Source organism: Gavia stellata, chromosome 3, assembly GCF_030936135.1.
Source record: "Gavia stellata isolate bGavSte3 chromosome 3, bGavSte3.hap2, whole genome shotgun sequence".
Lineage (NCBI taxonomy): Eukaryota > Metazoa > Chordata > Aves > Gaviiformes > Gaviidae > Gavia > Gavia stellata.
Genome location: NC_082596.1, coordinates 67,425,520 through 67,441,897, shown reverse-complemented (window position 1 = coordinate 67,441,897; position 16,378 = coordinate 67,425,520). Strand labels below are relative to the sequence as shown.

At 37.8% G+C, this 16,378-nt stretch overlaps 1 protein-coding gene across 1 annotated transcript in view; it reads left to right on the top strand.

Moving 5' to 3' along the window:
• Positions 1 to 15,894, top strand: part of ERP44 (endoplasmic reticulum protein 44) — a 53,175-nt gene extending 37,281 nt beyond the window's left edge. Inside the window, exons 7-12 of the mRNA XM_059815288.1 lie at positions 3,907 to 3,964; positions 5,331 to 5,447; positions 9,420 to 9,531; positions 9,815 to 9,956; positions 13,038 to 13,140; positions 15,304 to 15,894. Coding sequence (XP_059671271.1) covers positions 3,907 to 3,964; positions 5,331 to 5,447; positions 9,420 to 9,531; positions 9,815 to 9,956; positions 13,038 to 13,140; positions 15,304 to 15,405 — 634 coding nt within the window. The 3' untranslated portion in view covers positions 15,406 to 15,894. The remainder of the gene's footprint in view (positions 1 to 3,906; positions 3,965 to 5,330; positions 5,448 to 9,419; positions 9,532 to 9,814; positions 9,957 to 13,037; positions 13,141 to 15,303) is intronic.
• The last annotated feature ends 484 nt before the right edge of the window (positions 15,895 to 16,378 follow it).

The following is a 16,378-nucleotide window of genomic DNA, read 5'->3' as shown; positions in this document are numbered from 1 at the left end:
TGGGGGGGGGGGGGGTAGATAGTTGTGTCCCAAAAACCTGCTTCTTTGGAGGGAGAGGGGAACAAATAGGGAAGAGCCTGATAACTTTGGCAAAAATTTTACCAGCTTTGCAGACTGAGTAACTCTATTTTTGCAGCCTCTTAATTTTTTTTTTCTTTAAAATATGACCATTTTGGTATGGTTTTTTCCTTCTTTTTGTAGGGTTTCTTTCCTTCCTTTTTTTCTGTAAAGAATAATTTAGTAGTTGCTTGCTCATTTCCTCTAAATGTCAGGGGAGGGTACCTTGTTCCAAAATGCCTCATTTCTGTGCCTGGGTCTGTTTCATGTGAGTTCTATGTCACTGCACATGTTAACAGTTTAGAAAGGCAATTGCATTGACGAGCTACATAGTGTGAGTCTAGAAGAACAACCTACAGAAATTCAAATTTCTCCTTGTTATACAGATTTACGGCAATATTTTAAAATATTGAAAGATCTTCACTGGAGGAAGAAGAATAAGTTGGGAGTGAGTGATTCTCTTTTTAAGTAGCGTAATAAAATGCAATTAGAGATTCTTTCTGCAGTGTTTAATGTGCCAGCACCAACCAATTTAAAGTGATTGGGCATTAATGTGAATGCAGTGGTTTGCAGTCTCCTCACAGTTGGAAGATCAGGAATTTGCATGGGATATCCTAGCTTTTATACCATATACAGTTGCCCTAAAAGTTTTTTGAATTTGATGTAGTGAAGAATAGTGGAGAAACTGAGGGGATATATCAAGGTAGAAAATGTTTCATCTGTTTGAACAAAATTTGTTGTCAGTCACTGATGCCTCTTCCAATATGTTTCCAAAAATACGTTTGGCGTTGGGGAGAATATTTGTAATGTGCAGGAATACACATGGCTTTCCGTTCCTTTGGTTCCTAATTAGGTATCCTGTGACTGTGTAAGCAGTCTTGGCCATTAGAGAATAATCAAATCTTGTAAATCTGTGGTCTGTAGGTCTGTCAGTCTTATCCCCAAAGAGTGGCCATTATCTCAACTGTTTTCTGATGAGTATATCCATGCTTGTTCTCAGGGCAGCCAGTCTGAGTTGTTATTAGAATTTTAAACTAATTTTTGCCCCCTTATATGACTTTTCAAGAATGCCTTTTTAAAAATCATTAGTAAGATAACAATACTTTTAAGATTCTCTCTCCTGTTGTTTGTGTCTGTTCGTCTTTGGTTTGCTTTTTGTCAGCTTTGTGTAATGAGAAATAGTCTCCCACCACTCAATGTTAGCATTTGCTTGTTGGACGCCATTCTTGAAGTAGTTACTACGGGGTTTTTATTTTTTTCTTTTTTTTTTTCTTTAGATATAAGCAATAAGCCAATGGAACAGATAAGAGTTTGATTGTTTGTAACCTGCCCCTGTAACTACAGATTGCACAGCAGGCTTGTTGTTACTCTCTTCTTCAGATTTCCGTTCCCTTGCTAGCCTGGAGCTGTTAGTGTTTTAAAGCACAGCTTTCCGGACAGCACCCTTGGAAACGAAATGTTTTCACCTCTGAGTGGCTGTAGCTCTTAAGCTTCCTAAAAAATTATATGTGAAAATACTTCAAGGGAGATACTGGCTATATAACAGTGTTTTTTATTCAGATTATACTCAGCAAAATGTTTCATGGGGAGCTGGCCCTGATCAGTGGAACTCTTCTGACTGAGCATCTGAACAGCCCCTGGGAGGGTTTTTTGGGTTTAGCTATTGACACAGTTCAATAGGTATATGGTTTGGGAGGTATATGGTACCGTGAACTGTCATGTTCAAACTTCTAGTAAGCTAAAATAAACTCAAACCAATAAATTCGACAGGAAAAAAATAATTACTTTGGTAACTTCTGTCAAGGCAGAACTGTTTCCTGCTATGACAAAATTATTCTGGCTTTAGGTAGTTGTAATACTTATTTTTAAACTGTATTAACGGTACTTAGTTGCAGATCATCTTGGTGCTTAAAACTATTATGAAATCAACTGGTCCTTACAGTTCTGTTAAGATCTGAGGTGACCACAGAGCAAGATTAATGAGAGAGTTCTTGTAAGCAGAAGGAGATAGGAGGGATACTGATGAAGAGATGTTAGAGGTAGATTTTTAGAACTAGAGGGATAAATCTGAAATGTTTGTAGACATGGAAGAGAATGGCCGTGTGCCACTGAGCCATAGCATAGGAAGCCAAATGCAGAAACCCAAAACAAACAGCCAAAGAACGCTTTTATCTTAAACAGCTATGATGAACTGTAGATAATTCATGGAAGAGAGTGATGAATCTGGGAACTGTTTTAATGTTACATTAGCAAGCAAATAGGGGGGAGTTGTGTGGTTCCAAGAGGTTCACATTCTACATTCCTGCTTAAAGAAGAGACAAAATGCAAACTGAAGTGTTTCCATTTTGGTAGTTGTTTTAAAAAGGTGCATCTTCAGGCATTTGGGATATTTTCGCATCGTGTCTCCACTTTGAGTTATCTGAAACAAATCAGTCACAACTGCATCTGCTGAAGTGGAGGAACACAGAAAAGGACCTTTTGGGTTCCACCGCAGGCTTACCCTAGAGCATATATTTCATTATAGATTATTATCAGTTTACCAAGCAGTGATTGGGGAGGTGGCTTCACTTTCGTCTTACTCAGTGGCTTCACTTTCGTCTTATTCAGTGAAGGGTTGTTTGGGATGAGAGTGGTTTACCTCAGTGATGATGGTCACAAAGAAGCCTAATTTCACATTATGGGATCAGTCATCATGTCTGGAATACAAAAATGTATTTTAAAATACACATCTCTAAACTGGTGCAAATACTGATAGGTGTAACATACTATGCAAGACATCTTTTGCATGTGATAAGAAAAGGATAATTGGATCAAATAAAATAAATAAAACATAGATACTTTGAGTTAAGCCTTATGATGCCTCTTTTTTTTCTTGGCCCACTAAATTGTTCAGACCCATGGAAGGTTTACCTCATCTTGCAGTGAGATAAATTGAGATATTTTTATTTCTCTTTTTTTCTTCCCTCTTGCATCTCTAATCAGTCTTCACCAATGGTTATATTGAGTCCACAGAAGAGATACTATAATTGGAGAAGCTGGAACACTTAGCTAATGTTTCCCAGAGGCTGACATGCTTTCTTTTTAGCCTATGCTAAAAGAAGTGGGTAGTTCATTTTACTCTTTTGTGGCTCTGTTGTGACTGGGATTAAGGACCCACAAAATATTCTAGAGTCAGGGGAGGAATTCACTAAGGTAACATACTAAGCTGAATACCAAGGAGGAACTGCATGTGTTCTCCAGGTACACACATAACATATCATTAGTGGTCAGAAACTGAATGCTGTGTGTTGTGCTCTCTTAGGTCTGTTCTGAGGGTAAAATGGACAGTGTGGGCTTACTTGCTATCCATTTTCTCATTGCCTGTGCTGGTAGAGCACCTCAAAGCCCTTCTTTATCAGAGTAGATAAGATGTAAATTTCTAGTGTAAACAATGGAACAGGAAGAGTAAATGCAAACAAGAATCCAGCTTTCTCTCCTTTCCTTCCTTAAGAACAGGTATTATATATTTTTTTAAATTTACATGATTATATTAATTCATTAACATTTTCTCTGATGGTCTCTTATCCAAAATTGTACTGGCATTCATCACTTGCACTTCGAAGCCTTTAGTCCACACTTCTAATCTTAGGGATATATCTTGCTGACTCCCTTAATGCCCTGTTATCTAGAGAGGGCAAGTTTCTGTGGAGTCACTTTACAGTTTACTTTAAAGAGCAAGGATTTTAATTCTCAAATTTTGAAGGGAAAAAAAGAAGTAAAGAAAGAATAGCAAATTAAAATATGAACTTTGGTATCTCAGTTATTTTATTTGTCTGTACCAAGACATGCTTACTGGTTGGTTTGTTGTAGGGCTATTTCAAAAGCAGAGAGATTTAGCGGAGACAATGTAATCTACAAGCCACCAGGGGTAAGTGTAACTATGTATTTTATTCTGCTTATTGTCTTTATATGTGAATATGAACTAATGGAGACTATATTCAGATCATTGAGCATGTTACTGCATCTCAAATCTTAATTTTATTTCATCACTAAGTAGTGTGAGAAATAGGGTCATAGGAACTAGTGTTTCTGAGTTAGTGAAAAAGATCTTGGTCTCATTTGTTGCCAGTTAAGTGCACAAAACCTAAATCTGTCCTTTTAAATGTCAATGTCCAGAAATGTGTTGGGTTTTTTTCTTAGAAACACAGTCAACTCATCATGTGTATAGATACTTTATGTTCTGTAGAAGTCTTAAAACACTGTGAAGTTCAACAGCTGGTGCACTTCATGTTTTTCAAAGCAAGTGACAATTACTAAGTGTTTCTCTGACTGTTACTTGCCTGTCCTTTGTGTCTTAGCCCACAAGGGCTAAGAGCTGTTCTCTGAATTTAAAAAAAAAAAAAAAGGAATTAGTAAAATTAACTGTGTATTAACAAACTCTCATTAACATAGTTTTACTTGAGGAAAAATTCAGTGCAGAACAAAATCTGCAAGAATTGCTTTTTAGAAACATAATCAATATCTGAAAATCTGCTCCTTTCTCAAATTCAGTGTATGAAAAGAATTGCTTACAAAAGAGAAATAAATAAAGACCTAAGAGGGGAGGGAGTTTCAAATCTTTTTCTGCAAAACCAGAATTTATTAGGTTACCTAATTTATATAATGTTTCTGAATTAAGGTGTGCTTAATCATGGCCACAGCTTGCGAAGTCATGCTTCACTTCATGTTAACCAAAATTGTAGTTACATTAAAAGGTGGCAGCACTGAATTCTGAGTTAAAACTACTAGCAAATATAGCAATACTATTATTTATTCATATCTCTCTGGCAAAGCAAGTGTAAAATACCAGTTTCAAGTCCTGATGGACATTATGAGGGGGTTTTTTGTGAGTCTTTGTAACTATCAGCATGAAGCAGCTTAATATCTGCATTTAGTTTATATCTGAATGGGGTTTGGGGGTATGGAGATACTATTTCTCAACCTAACAGAAGTCTAAATAGCCTTTATCTGAAGTATCCCTAATTTGCAAACAAAGTATCTCTTCAATTCTTCTTAAGATGTCTTCAAAAGTGGAGCTGACTGCATAAATGGTCATATGTAATATTTATTTTCCTGTTGTACTTTTGTAACATAGTTAATAGAAATGTTGCATGCACAAGGGTTGAATGGTGGTATAAGATTGACTTTGAATATTTATACAGCTACTGTTACTTTATGACAGGTAGGTAATCTTCTTTGTAAGTAGCAATGTCATTTTTACTGTTTCTCAACTAGTGTATTTTTCTTTTCAACAGGAAAATGCTCCAGATATGGTGTATTTAGGCTCGCTAACCAATTTTGATTTGATTTATGCATGGACACAAGATAAATGCGTACCGCTAGTTCGAGAAATTACGTTTGAAAACGGGGAGGTAAGAATTTTTTCCATCGTTCTACTTTTGGGGTTTCTTTCTCAAAACCATAATGTCTCTTTCATGGTCTCTAATCCATGCCAAAGAACTTTCTGCATGGTTTGCTTTTTCCAGAAAATAGCTGTCAGGTAATGTCTTTTCATTCTTCTGGAGCTTTCCGGTTAGACTTGAAAGTCACTGGAGGCAGATTTGTAGTAGTTTTGTACACTACCAAAGAAAGAGGTTATAATCATGCATAGAGATCACATAAGAAGTGTATGGTGATTTGCGCAGTGTGAACACTTGGATGCCAAGAACGTGCATGTGTAAGAATATGTGTGTTTGTAAGTAGGTAGGGGTGTGTAACACCTTGAATAGTTTGTATTATTTATCTAAAGTAAATACATACTATTTATACAGATGTTATGGCTAAATGTTGATGTAAGATCCAGGCACAAATGTTGAAGTGCTTTTTGCATCTATTATGATCTTGAAAAAATGCTTCTAGTTAGAGTAGAAAATATCCATGTCAGCATGTCCAGGACAGTTTGAAAAATAGTTGTGAACTATTAGTTATAATCAGCTTTTAAAATGTAATGTTAAAGTTAGTAGTAAAAAAATGTTACTGTATTAACCACTTAAAAAGCATTATCTAATAAATAAGCACATTAAATGGTGGCTGACTGTCTACGGAACTGGCAGTCTTCTGGAAATTGTAATAAAAAACCATGTGAATTTTTTTTTTTTTTGGTCAGTCTATGTTTAAGCACTGGTACCATCTTAATCTTTTTAGCTTCATAGGCTCTTTCCCTTGGGTTTCTTCTTTTAGCTGTAATTTGTAAGACGGAATTTGGGGGTTTGCTTTTCAACATACCTTTTCTTCTCATTATCCTTATTTTCTTTCAATGCTTTTCTGTTTTCTTTTGTAACTTACTCCTCTTTCACCTATTTCCAACTCTATTTTTTTTTTTTTTTGTAAAATAACCAACAGGAAAAAAAATCTTTAGAAAATTAGCAAGTTTGTAGAATCTCAAAAGGAGTATTTGTACCTAGCCACAGCATCTGCTAGAAACTCTGGTGAGGTTTGTAACAAATTGTGGTATGTTGTCCACACTGGATTAGAAACCAAAGAATCAGTCATGTGATTTGTTCTCAGTGTGCACACTTAATTTTTTTATCTTGAATCTGCAGTGTATGTAACACAGCTGTTACATACAGGCACGTACAACACACGTCAGATTACGTGATGGGGGAGGGATAGGGTGGAATGCAGAAAATGGTTTAAGTACAATCTTCTGGTCAACCCCGCCAACTTTTATTGGAAAGTTCTGTTAGTTAAACAAATTCTAATTCTCATTTGCAACTCAATATGTAAAAGATGCCACATGTTAACATGTTTAGAAGTGTGTGGTAGATTTTCAGTGTACTTTTCCCATGGATTCCAAGTCTTAGAAGCCAAGCTTCATCATTGTCAGCTTGTACCACATTGTGTTGTGGTTTTTTCTGGTTGTTCTCACAACCCTCGATTCCTGTTTACTTAGGCAGATATTTACAATTCCTATGTGACATTTTGCCTGGCAACATGTGTTTAAAAATTTCAGTGCTGCCAGTACCCAAACAAATTTAAACATGGCAAATTGAGATAATTCTGCCTGCTGGGATTGTACGCTATTTAAATGGGCTTTTAATGCATACTGCACAATATTACACGATAAAAATGTGAAGTGTTGTGACTGTTAAGCTGTGTTTATGGTACTAGAATACTGTAGAAATAAGATAAAGTCTGTGGTAGAAATTTTTGTCTTTAAATTAAATTTAAAATCAAAATTGGCCTTTGTAAACTGCTGGTAGATTTTTCCCTGATTTTCTTTCTTATTGTTTTCACTATCTGATAAGTGTCATGGGCAGGCTAGACAGGAAGATGCCCAATCTGAACAGAGTTCATCATTGTGACTTTAGACAACACATAGTAGTTGAACTCTGAAGCAAGGTCTTCCGCTTGAGAAGACTGTCCATTCGAGAGAGTCCCTGTGCTTGATGAAAAAAGGTTGTTGGGATCAGTAATATCATTCAGAAGAAATCACCATTTAACCTGTAATCAGTCTGTTTAGTTTTATTTTGTATAAATGCAGTAAACCGTGTAGTCTAACGATGGTGCTGAACTGTAAGTTTTTGAAAGGGTAAAAAGTTTCTCAAAGGCATAGAGAAGTAATGTCAGCAGCTCAGATCTAAGGAAAAATCTTTCGATATTCTCAGTGCCAAACGAGACAGTAGCTTTTGGGGGAGCAGTCCAAAACAAATGAAATAGCTATTCCACTTGCCACATCCTGATCAATAAGACATGCTATGAAAGCTGGAATAGAAAAGCAAACAAAGGAAGGTACTTTGCAGAAACCAGTTAGGGCCAAAATTAGCAAAGCTTTCAAGCCAACTGTCCTGACAACCTGTTTGGAGATCAGTTCATCTTGTGAGTATAACTCGCCATATATAAGGGGTTTAACTTTGCAGATATTGAAATCAAGGTTGTCCCTTTAGCTTCCTGCAAGCAAGAGGGGAGCTTAGAGCTGGAACACCAAGCTTGGTTTGGGACTTCTCCCTCTGGAAATGTACCTGCTGAAATGAGTGAGGAAACAGAGCCATAATTGTAGTGGCATGAAACAGACTTTTTCCCATGACCTAACAGGATAGAAGACGGAGACCCAGCCAAATTCATGTGTGTAAAAATGAAAATGAGCAAATGTGATTAGTGGTTGGTTTAGGGATGGATTAGGAAGCTTGGGTTTTGTCAAGAGCATTGAAGTTAGGAGGATATTTGCAATCTGCTGTTAAAAGACCAAGCTTCAATTTACCTGACGGAGTTGGTTGAAGGGAGAATGACAGCCATTTCATCTACACTATGTAACTGGATGCCTACTGATGTGGAAAGCATTTCTTCCAGCTTACTGTAAATCAAAGATATCTGAAGAAATTTTTCTATTTGGTGGCAGAAGGAACGACTGCTATCTTTCTCAAAAAGCATAGATTTTATTCTGATACAGGCCAGAGTCAAAGAAATAGTAGCACTTGCTTGTACACCAGTTGTGCAAATGAAAGATAGGCAGGACTGTAGGCATTTGTTAGGTGATAAATTATTCTTTCTTCAGTCGGGCTCTAGTGAGTTGAGCTGATGTTCCAAGGTGCCTAAAAATCACTTTTGAAGCCAGGAAATGCCTGTTGTTTGTGTTTTGTTTGGGTTTTGAGTAAAAGAAAAAGCCTGAATAAATTATTCAACAAGTTCCTACATTTGTCTGTCCCGGGACAGAGATCTTTAAAAGCCAGTCAGGCAAGAATGCATTTCTGTGAGGACTATGAGGAACTAAAGCTTGCTTGTGCAACAAAGGTTTTCATTTCTTCATCAATTTTAGTAATATACAAACCTGTGAATTTAATAATGATGTTACACAGATGACCAGTCAGGACACCCTGACTGGCAAAAGAGCAGTACTTGATCATAACTGATAACAACTATGTCATTAGCTTCTGGGTTGTTTTTTTTAAGGATGGAGTTACATAAAGATACTTATTCATTGTGTTATGCTAAGAAAAAAACAACTTATTACATGAACCAAGCTAGGACTGGGTCTAGAATACGCACTCAGCTTTTCATAGCATTTAACACCATGCTGTTCAGGCCTTATTGCTGTTTCTATGAAGATGTGTTTTCTCAGAATTGGGCTATTTGTTTTGAGCAAGTATTCCAGTGCAAGTGTATCCCTTCCCGAAATGTTGATAATGAAATACCTTCATCCTTTATCTGCTGTGTATGTTACAGAGGAAGGAAACATGGTTAACTATATCACTTGGGTATCTTAAATGAAGGGTCAGCAGTTAACATCCTTAGTCCTGTTCTTTCAGCTGTTTTTAAACTAGAGGTCTCACCGAATTTGAAAATTGCTGGAATCACTTACTTAGGTTCCTTTAAGAAATGAGATTTGTTGTTTACTTTCTGTGCAGGAACTGACAGAAGAAGGCCTTCCTTTCCTCATACTTTTCCACATGAAAGATGACTTGGAGAGTTTAGAGAAATTCCAACAAGAGGTTGCACGACAGTTAATAAGTGAAAAAGGTTTGTAGTAACTCCTACTACTTATTTTTACTGGTATAATTTTTTTCCTTATCTGAATGACTTCATGTGATTTGAGAGGGCATTAAAACTTCAGTGTGTTTTGTGGCCAAAAACACTAAGAAAATCAGTTACTTTGGTGTTAGTTATTTAAATCTATTTTCAAGTTTTGCATGTTGTGTCTATCTAATATCTCCATTTTTGTAATACTTACGAAAGTGTTTACGTTTTCAACATAATAATAAAAAAATCTTAACATGGATTTTTGTCTGCTCACAATTTTAAGGTACAATAAACTTCCTCCATGCTGACTGTGATAAATTCAGGCACCCACTCCTCCATATTCAGAAGACTCCAGCAGACTGCCCTGTGATTGCCATTGATAGCTTTAGGCACATGTATGTCTTTCCAGACTTCAGTGACTTGTCGTAAGTATTTTTCTTTGTGCATTTTGATTTGAGAATAACAAAGGAAAAGAAGTGCTCTTATTTTAATCAGTTCTATAATAGGAAGATTAATAAATCTGGTATAGGTAAGGCTGCCTATCTATGATTTAATGTCAGAGCCTTAAAGCTATATGAATTGGTGCAAAGCCATTGTTCAAATGGAGTTGCATTGCTTTATGCAAGAAGAGAATCTCCCATTAAGTTTTTAGATGCTGCTTTTCTTTGAATTCAAAGGTTTGCTATTTTCCATAGTAATTAGGTGTTTGGAGCCTGGCATGGTATTTTTAGTGGTAATCTAGATATAGCAATTAACTTCAAAAGGTTTAAAATACTGCAAGGAATGTTTAAGTGCTGTGTTATGCAATGATTACTGTAAAATGCACCATGTAAGAATTCCCAGCCTGCTGGTTTGGTTTTTCCTGCTGTGCAATTCCAGTCTTCCTGCATTATTCTAAACCTGGAAAGCTGGCAGAGAAATCCTTGTTGTGTGGGTTTCTGAAATTTTCCACACGCAGCTTGGAAAATGGCTGATCATTGGCACATTATCTGGATAAAATATGTGAGAGAGAAGTATCAGGGTGCTTAGGTGAAATGTCACTTTGATAATCCTCTTTACATCAGCCTATCTTTGCATGTTGTACTGCTTTGGAAGCAGATGTTCTGTCTGCTGTGGTTCGGTTGGGGAGTGAAGATACGTACATGTTGTCTTCAGGGGCTTTCAGCATAAGATAAGCATTCTGTCTTTGTCTTCAGGTTGTGTGTTTAACTCCAGTTTCTGTCTCAAGGGAGGTACCTGCATATACACTGCTTGTCAAGTCCTGGCTAGATGCCTAGGCTTTGAGACATGAATTTTTGCCCATTCAGAATTTTTGCCCATTCATACTTTTAAAAACTCAGGGTATTTCATTTTTGTCAAAGCCAAGGATTCAAAGCTCAGAGTTAGCATGCAATGTGAATGTAACCCTATGTCTAATTCTGCCATTCCAGCAGGCATTTTTCTACCTGAAATGTTGACATTTGGAAGGAGGGTTCAAACTTAGCTTCTCCCCATAATTCTCCACAGGCTTATTCTTAAGATGTAGCCTCTCTTCGATGTATCTCAAATAGTCCTTTTCAAATATCTAAAGCTATGTATGTGGAAACTCTGATAGTGACTATTTTTCTCCCTTTGTTCCTTTTTCTTTGGAAGATCTTGTTCACTGCACATGCCAGTGCTTTAAAAAAAATGGTGGGATATTTGCATTTTGAAAGCACTCTTTTTACTGTCACTTTTGAAACAGCCCTAAAATAAATTAATATCTTTTATAGGGGAATAGAGATGTCTAGTTTAGACTTTCATGTTATGTTTCTTACACGTTCTGTTTCTGTGAAACACTATGAGAATAATAAAAGCTACTTGCTTGTTTGTATGCCAGTTGTTACATACAAATGGAGATGAGGGAGAGAGAGATGTCAGGATTGTAGACAGTTGCTTAATGATAAATAATTATTCAACCTTACTCTAGGAGATTGAGCTGATACTTAGAAATACCTAACAAACAGTTTGGAAATAAGGAGAGCTTGGAGCTCCTGGGGTGATAATCTTCTGTGTGTGTGATTTGGATTTTTGTTTTGGTTTTGTTTTGTTTGTTGTTTGTTTTTGTGGGTTTTTTCTTAAATAGTAATAGGTAAAATCTTAATTCTGAGACTTTATCTACTTGCAAGGATTTCTGCTGCTTTCTGGACTCTCTTGCAAACTGGCCCCAGACTGTCTCTTGTAATCTCAGTGCTGCCACCAACCAATAGGGTTTGGTTATGGTACTTTGAGAACTGGCCCACTAGAAGATTTCCTCACTTTAGGGAGTTGTCTTTTTGGAGAAGAGCCACTTCATAGGCAAATCAGACCACCACACAATATTTTGTCCTCATACTTTGGCCACCTGGCCCTATTCATCCTGCTGTTCCAGGTCAGAAATGATAGCAAGGAGTGTTCAACAGATCAGTTGTAGCTTCTCAGCAAGAACTGGCTGTGCTGCAAGAGGCTGTGGGCACCAAATGTTCTTGCTGCATTAGGAGAGGAGAATAGGTTGGAGGAGAATGTCTCCAGCACTGTGCCTGACCTAGAACAGGGCAGGAGCTTCAGGTAAAGCAGGGAGTAGTGATTCTGCTGTCCCTAGAACCAGGCTGGAATGAACCCCCTTCTCTCTATCAGTACTAGCTCCTGATCTGATCTGTGAAGTAAAGAGACCCCTCAAAGTACCACTGTAATACTGATTAGTTACAGATATCACTGTAGTGATACCTTCTGACTCCACATTATACTGCATTTTATCCATAGAGTTTTCTAATGATCTGAAATACTGCTGATAGTCCATCTGACCACACTTTGTCCCTCTTTCCTAAATGTAATAATTGGTCTGATGAAAGACTCCCTACAAAACCTGTCTCCATTCATAAATTACCTTTTGATTGCATGCATAGTGCTCATGTTACAGTTTTTTCTCATCTTTAATACGTATTGGATCAACTCTTCATTTTAAGCTTTTTAATCTATTTGACATTTCACAAATAAAATTGGATGCTGTAGTTTAGCACATTTGCTGTGGGTGACAGTAGATGGTCTTAGATTAGATTTACATTGATACCCTCTTAGTGTTTATCTCTAGCGTATATGCAGTTGCTCAGGCACTAGAGAGCCTTTCAAAGATGTTTTGTCAATACTGCTACCCAACTGCCATTTGTATCTGTAAACTGTGCATTTGGAACCTGCTGTTCTCTCTTACATTATGGTTAGTGGGGAGCTGAAGTGAGTATACAATGAAGTTATCGGCTAGTACAACTCTGTGGGAGTTATTGAAAAGATGAAATACTTGCTGTGTTCTCAAGAAACAGTGGAAAGAAAAAGAAGCTGGTAGGATACCTTAACAAACCATTTGGCTTCCTGTCCTCTATTAATCACCTAAAAGTGGACATAGTGTGCCAGATAAACAGAAATTGGCTACTCTAAACCATGCACTTTAAACCTTCTGTGTTTGGACTTAACTTGTAATAAACATGTGGGTGTTTCTGTTGGATTTGTTCCAGAGTTCCAGGTAAACTGAAGCAATTCGTACTAGACTTGCATTCTGGAAAATTGCATAGAGAGTTTCATCATGGCCCTGATCCAACTGATGTAGCACCTGGTCAGGTAAGGTTACAACAAATAAATTTAATTTGGCCATTTAATAAAGACCTTTTTTACTTCTTGTCAGAGCTGTACTTTTTAACGTGTGTGTACTTTTAACCTCAGTCTCCTGAAAGAGAAATCTGTTTACAGAAGCATAATATACTTCTGCTTAGCTCTTCCTTTAACTTTGGGTAAAGGCACGGAGAGCGCTAGGGGGAAGTATGGTGCCTGTTTGACTTGAATGAGGGAAGAGTATAAGAATGTATATTTTCTCCACTGGAACAGAAGATCTTGGGCCAGATGGCTGTTCTGAGATCATAGAGCTGTGCTTATGCTTTCCTGTGATTTCAGTGCAAAAACTGATGATACATCATAGATGCATTATTTCCCACATGACACCCTATGAGAGGGTACTTCTAAGGGGAAACATCAATTGACTGAATGTTTTATATATTTACTCGTAGTCACCAATCCAAGCAGGAGGCAGATTTTTAGAGCATCAACAAAAGATTGATAAGCGTCAATAGGGCTTAATACTTTTATTAATGCAGTTAACAAGCGGCATTAATAGTGGTCACAGGTGGCATTTGTCAGTTTGGATTTGTCACTGTTCTGCTGAAAGATTGTCATGCTGTATAATTACATGCCTGGAAGTCACTCCTGGGATCTCTTCAGGAACACAACTACTAGATCCTGCTCCAGACAAAACTCCGGAGCACATCAGTGTTTAGTTTAATTGAAGAGGCAGAAAAGACAAGACATTACCAGCCCCGATTCCCTCTGCTCAGCCCAGTCTTCTAACTGTGTCTTGATCGGCCTTGTATCCTCCTGATACACCACCCAAGTCACATGCTTGGTGTCATGCTGAAAAGTGCAAATGTAACAGCCGGTCAGGTAACCTTCTCATTACCTCAGGCCCTCTCTAAAGAACTAACTGTTTTTAAACACTTGTAAGTTATATGTTGCATTGTCTAGAGCTCAAAGAGCCACGTTGATCCCAGAGGAGACCCCGTGCCCTTGTGTTGGGGTGCCTTGGGCCATCCCAGAACCTATGGGTGAGGGACAGAAACAAAGTATGGCTACAGGCTCCTTTTCCTGGTCATCTGTGGGACATGGTAAGGGTGGCTCTGCGCTAAGCCATGTTGAGTGCAGTCTCCTGTGCCCTGCTCAAAGTTAAAAGATTTAAAAGTGTGAAAGTCTTGGAGGGCTTGCCTTGGGCCAGGAAAATGACTGCTTTTGAATGTTGTCATGACTGGCTGTGAAAACACAAGGGCTGAATTGTTTCATCAGTAATTCATTTAATTGGTAACTCCCTGCCTTTATCAGGAATTCATTGAGCAACCAGATTTCAGGTCAACAGGAGAAGACACAGAAAACGGGGCTGGAGACTGAGGCATAGGCCATGCGGTCAGTCAGCTCAGAGCTAGACCAGGCGTGCGTGAGGAAGAGATGCTCTGAGGCAATTGCAAGCTGGAGGAGGCTTGGCCGGGGAGGGAGGTAGCCTGCTGAGTCCCTGGACCCTGCTGCTGATCTGGGCACAGCCTCGTTGCCTAAAGCTGCAGGCTTGCTCTTGTCTCCATTCTGCCTTGAAAAATGCCCGCAAACCCTGGGATGTTTACTTTCTTATCTCCGTATGGCATCCTGCCATCTTGTGGAAGATGTGCATGCACATGCGATGGAAGTACTGGCCTTAACTAAACTGGAGGCTGCTGTCTTAGGTCATGTATGTCTCTTGAATTGCATGTGTGGTTTTTTCTTTAGTTTCCATAAAAAACAAATTCTAAAATATTTTGGCAGTGATGTCACTTTTGCCCTGGTGCATCTCAAAAACAAACACACAAACCAGAATACCTTCAAAGCAAGTGGTAGATAGACTCAAACAAATCTACAATGGGGTGCATTTGAGATATTTTTAAGTCACTTGTGTTGATGGCCGTTACCTTCAAGATGTGCCAACAAAAGGAATATCCTTAACTGCTGGTGCTTAATTAATGCGTGTGTGTGTGTATTCCACCTACCTGAGACTTACAATGTGCCTTCCAAAAAAAACCCCCAAACCTCAATTTGTGAGAATGCTAGACATTAGTGCAGTCCCATAATTAATGTCAGAAATTCATTTAATGGAGGTGATTGATTATTAAAATTAGTCTAACAAGCAATTGTACTGTTTGTTCTGTTTTTCAGCCAATTCAGGATTTAGCAAGCAGCCCACCAGAGAGCTCATTCCAGAAACTGGCACCCAGTGAACATAGGTACACCTTATTGAGGGAAAAAGATGAACTTTAAAAACTTGAAATAATCTCGCAAGCCTTTCAGACAGCAGCATTGACTTCTGTGTGGTGGAAATAGTAAACCTATATTTTCATAATTCTATGTGTATTTTTATTTTGAATAAACTGAAAAATAATTTTTTTCTCCCCAGGCCTGTAAATACATTTGTTTGGTGGGTCATTCTGTACAGCATCTTTCAAACAGTACGTTCCCAATGCTATAGTAAAATATCAGAGACCCATCCAGACTCTTGATCTAACTCTGTTCTGTAAAACTTTTATAATCTAAATGAAGGTATCCTTGCCAGAGACATGCTGTTAACTTGCACTATCCCATTAAATAGGACTTTTGGGTTGTTTTCTGTGTAACCTTGGTAGTATGTGCTTTTTCTTCTTCATGCGAACAGCTATCCTGGTAATCTATTTCTTTGTCACACGTTTCTCCAACTTAAGAGGGTCTTCTATTCTGGATACTTGGGAGGGGAATAAATTAAAGTTTTACAGAATTTCGTGTGGTGCTTTTACTGGATGTACATGTCTAAGCGATTAAACAATTCTATTTAAAATACCAAGTGAGGACAGGAAAAGTTTTGATAATAATGGCTGTACTTTGAATGAAAGGGCTGTATTGACCTGCTCTGGTTTCCTGGAATTAAGATTGTTATATTATTCACATGGTTGTGTTAAAAGAACATGAATGCTGGAAACCCTTCAAAATAGGAGAGGACTAGGGGTGGACTGCTATCTTACTTTTGTCAGTCTTAAATTATTCTCTGTATGTGTTACAATTAGTCATTTTTGTTTTTTTTCTTTTGGGTCCCTGCTTTCCTGGCAGACATTTACTTTCTGAACAACCATTGCAAATTTTCTGTTACTCCTTTTGTCTGGCTCTCTGGCTTGTGCCTTATTTATTGCATATTCTTTGAATTCTGCTCTGAAGAAGGAATTACTACTTTCCTTGTGGGCTTTTCTGTTGTGTGTACTACCAG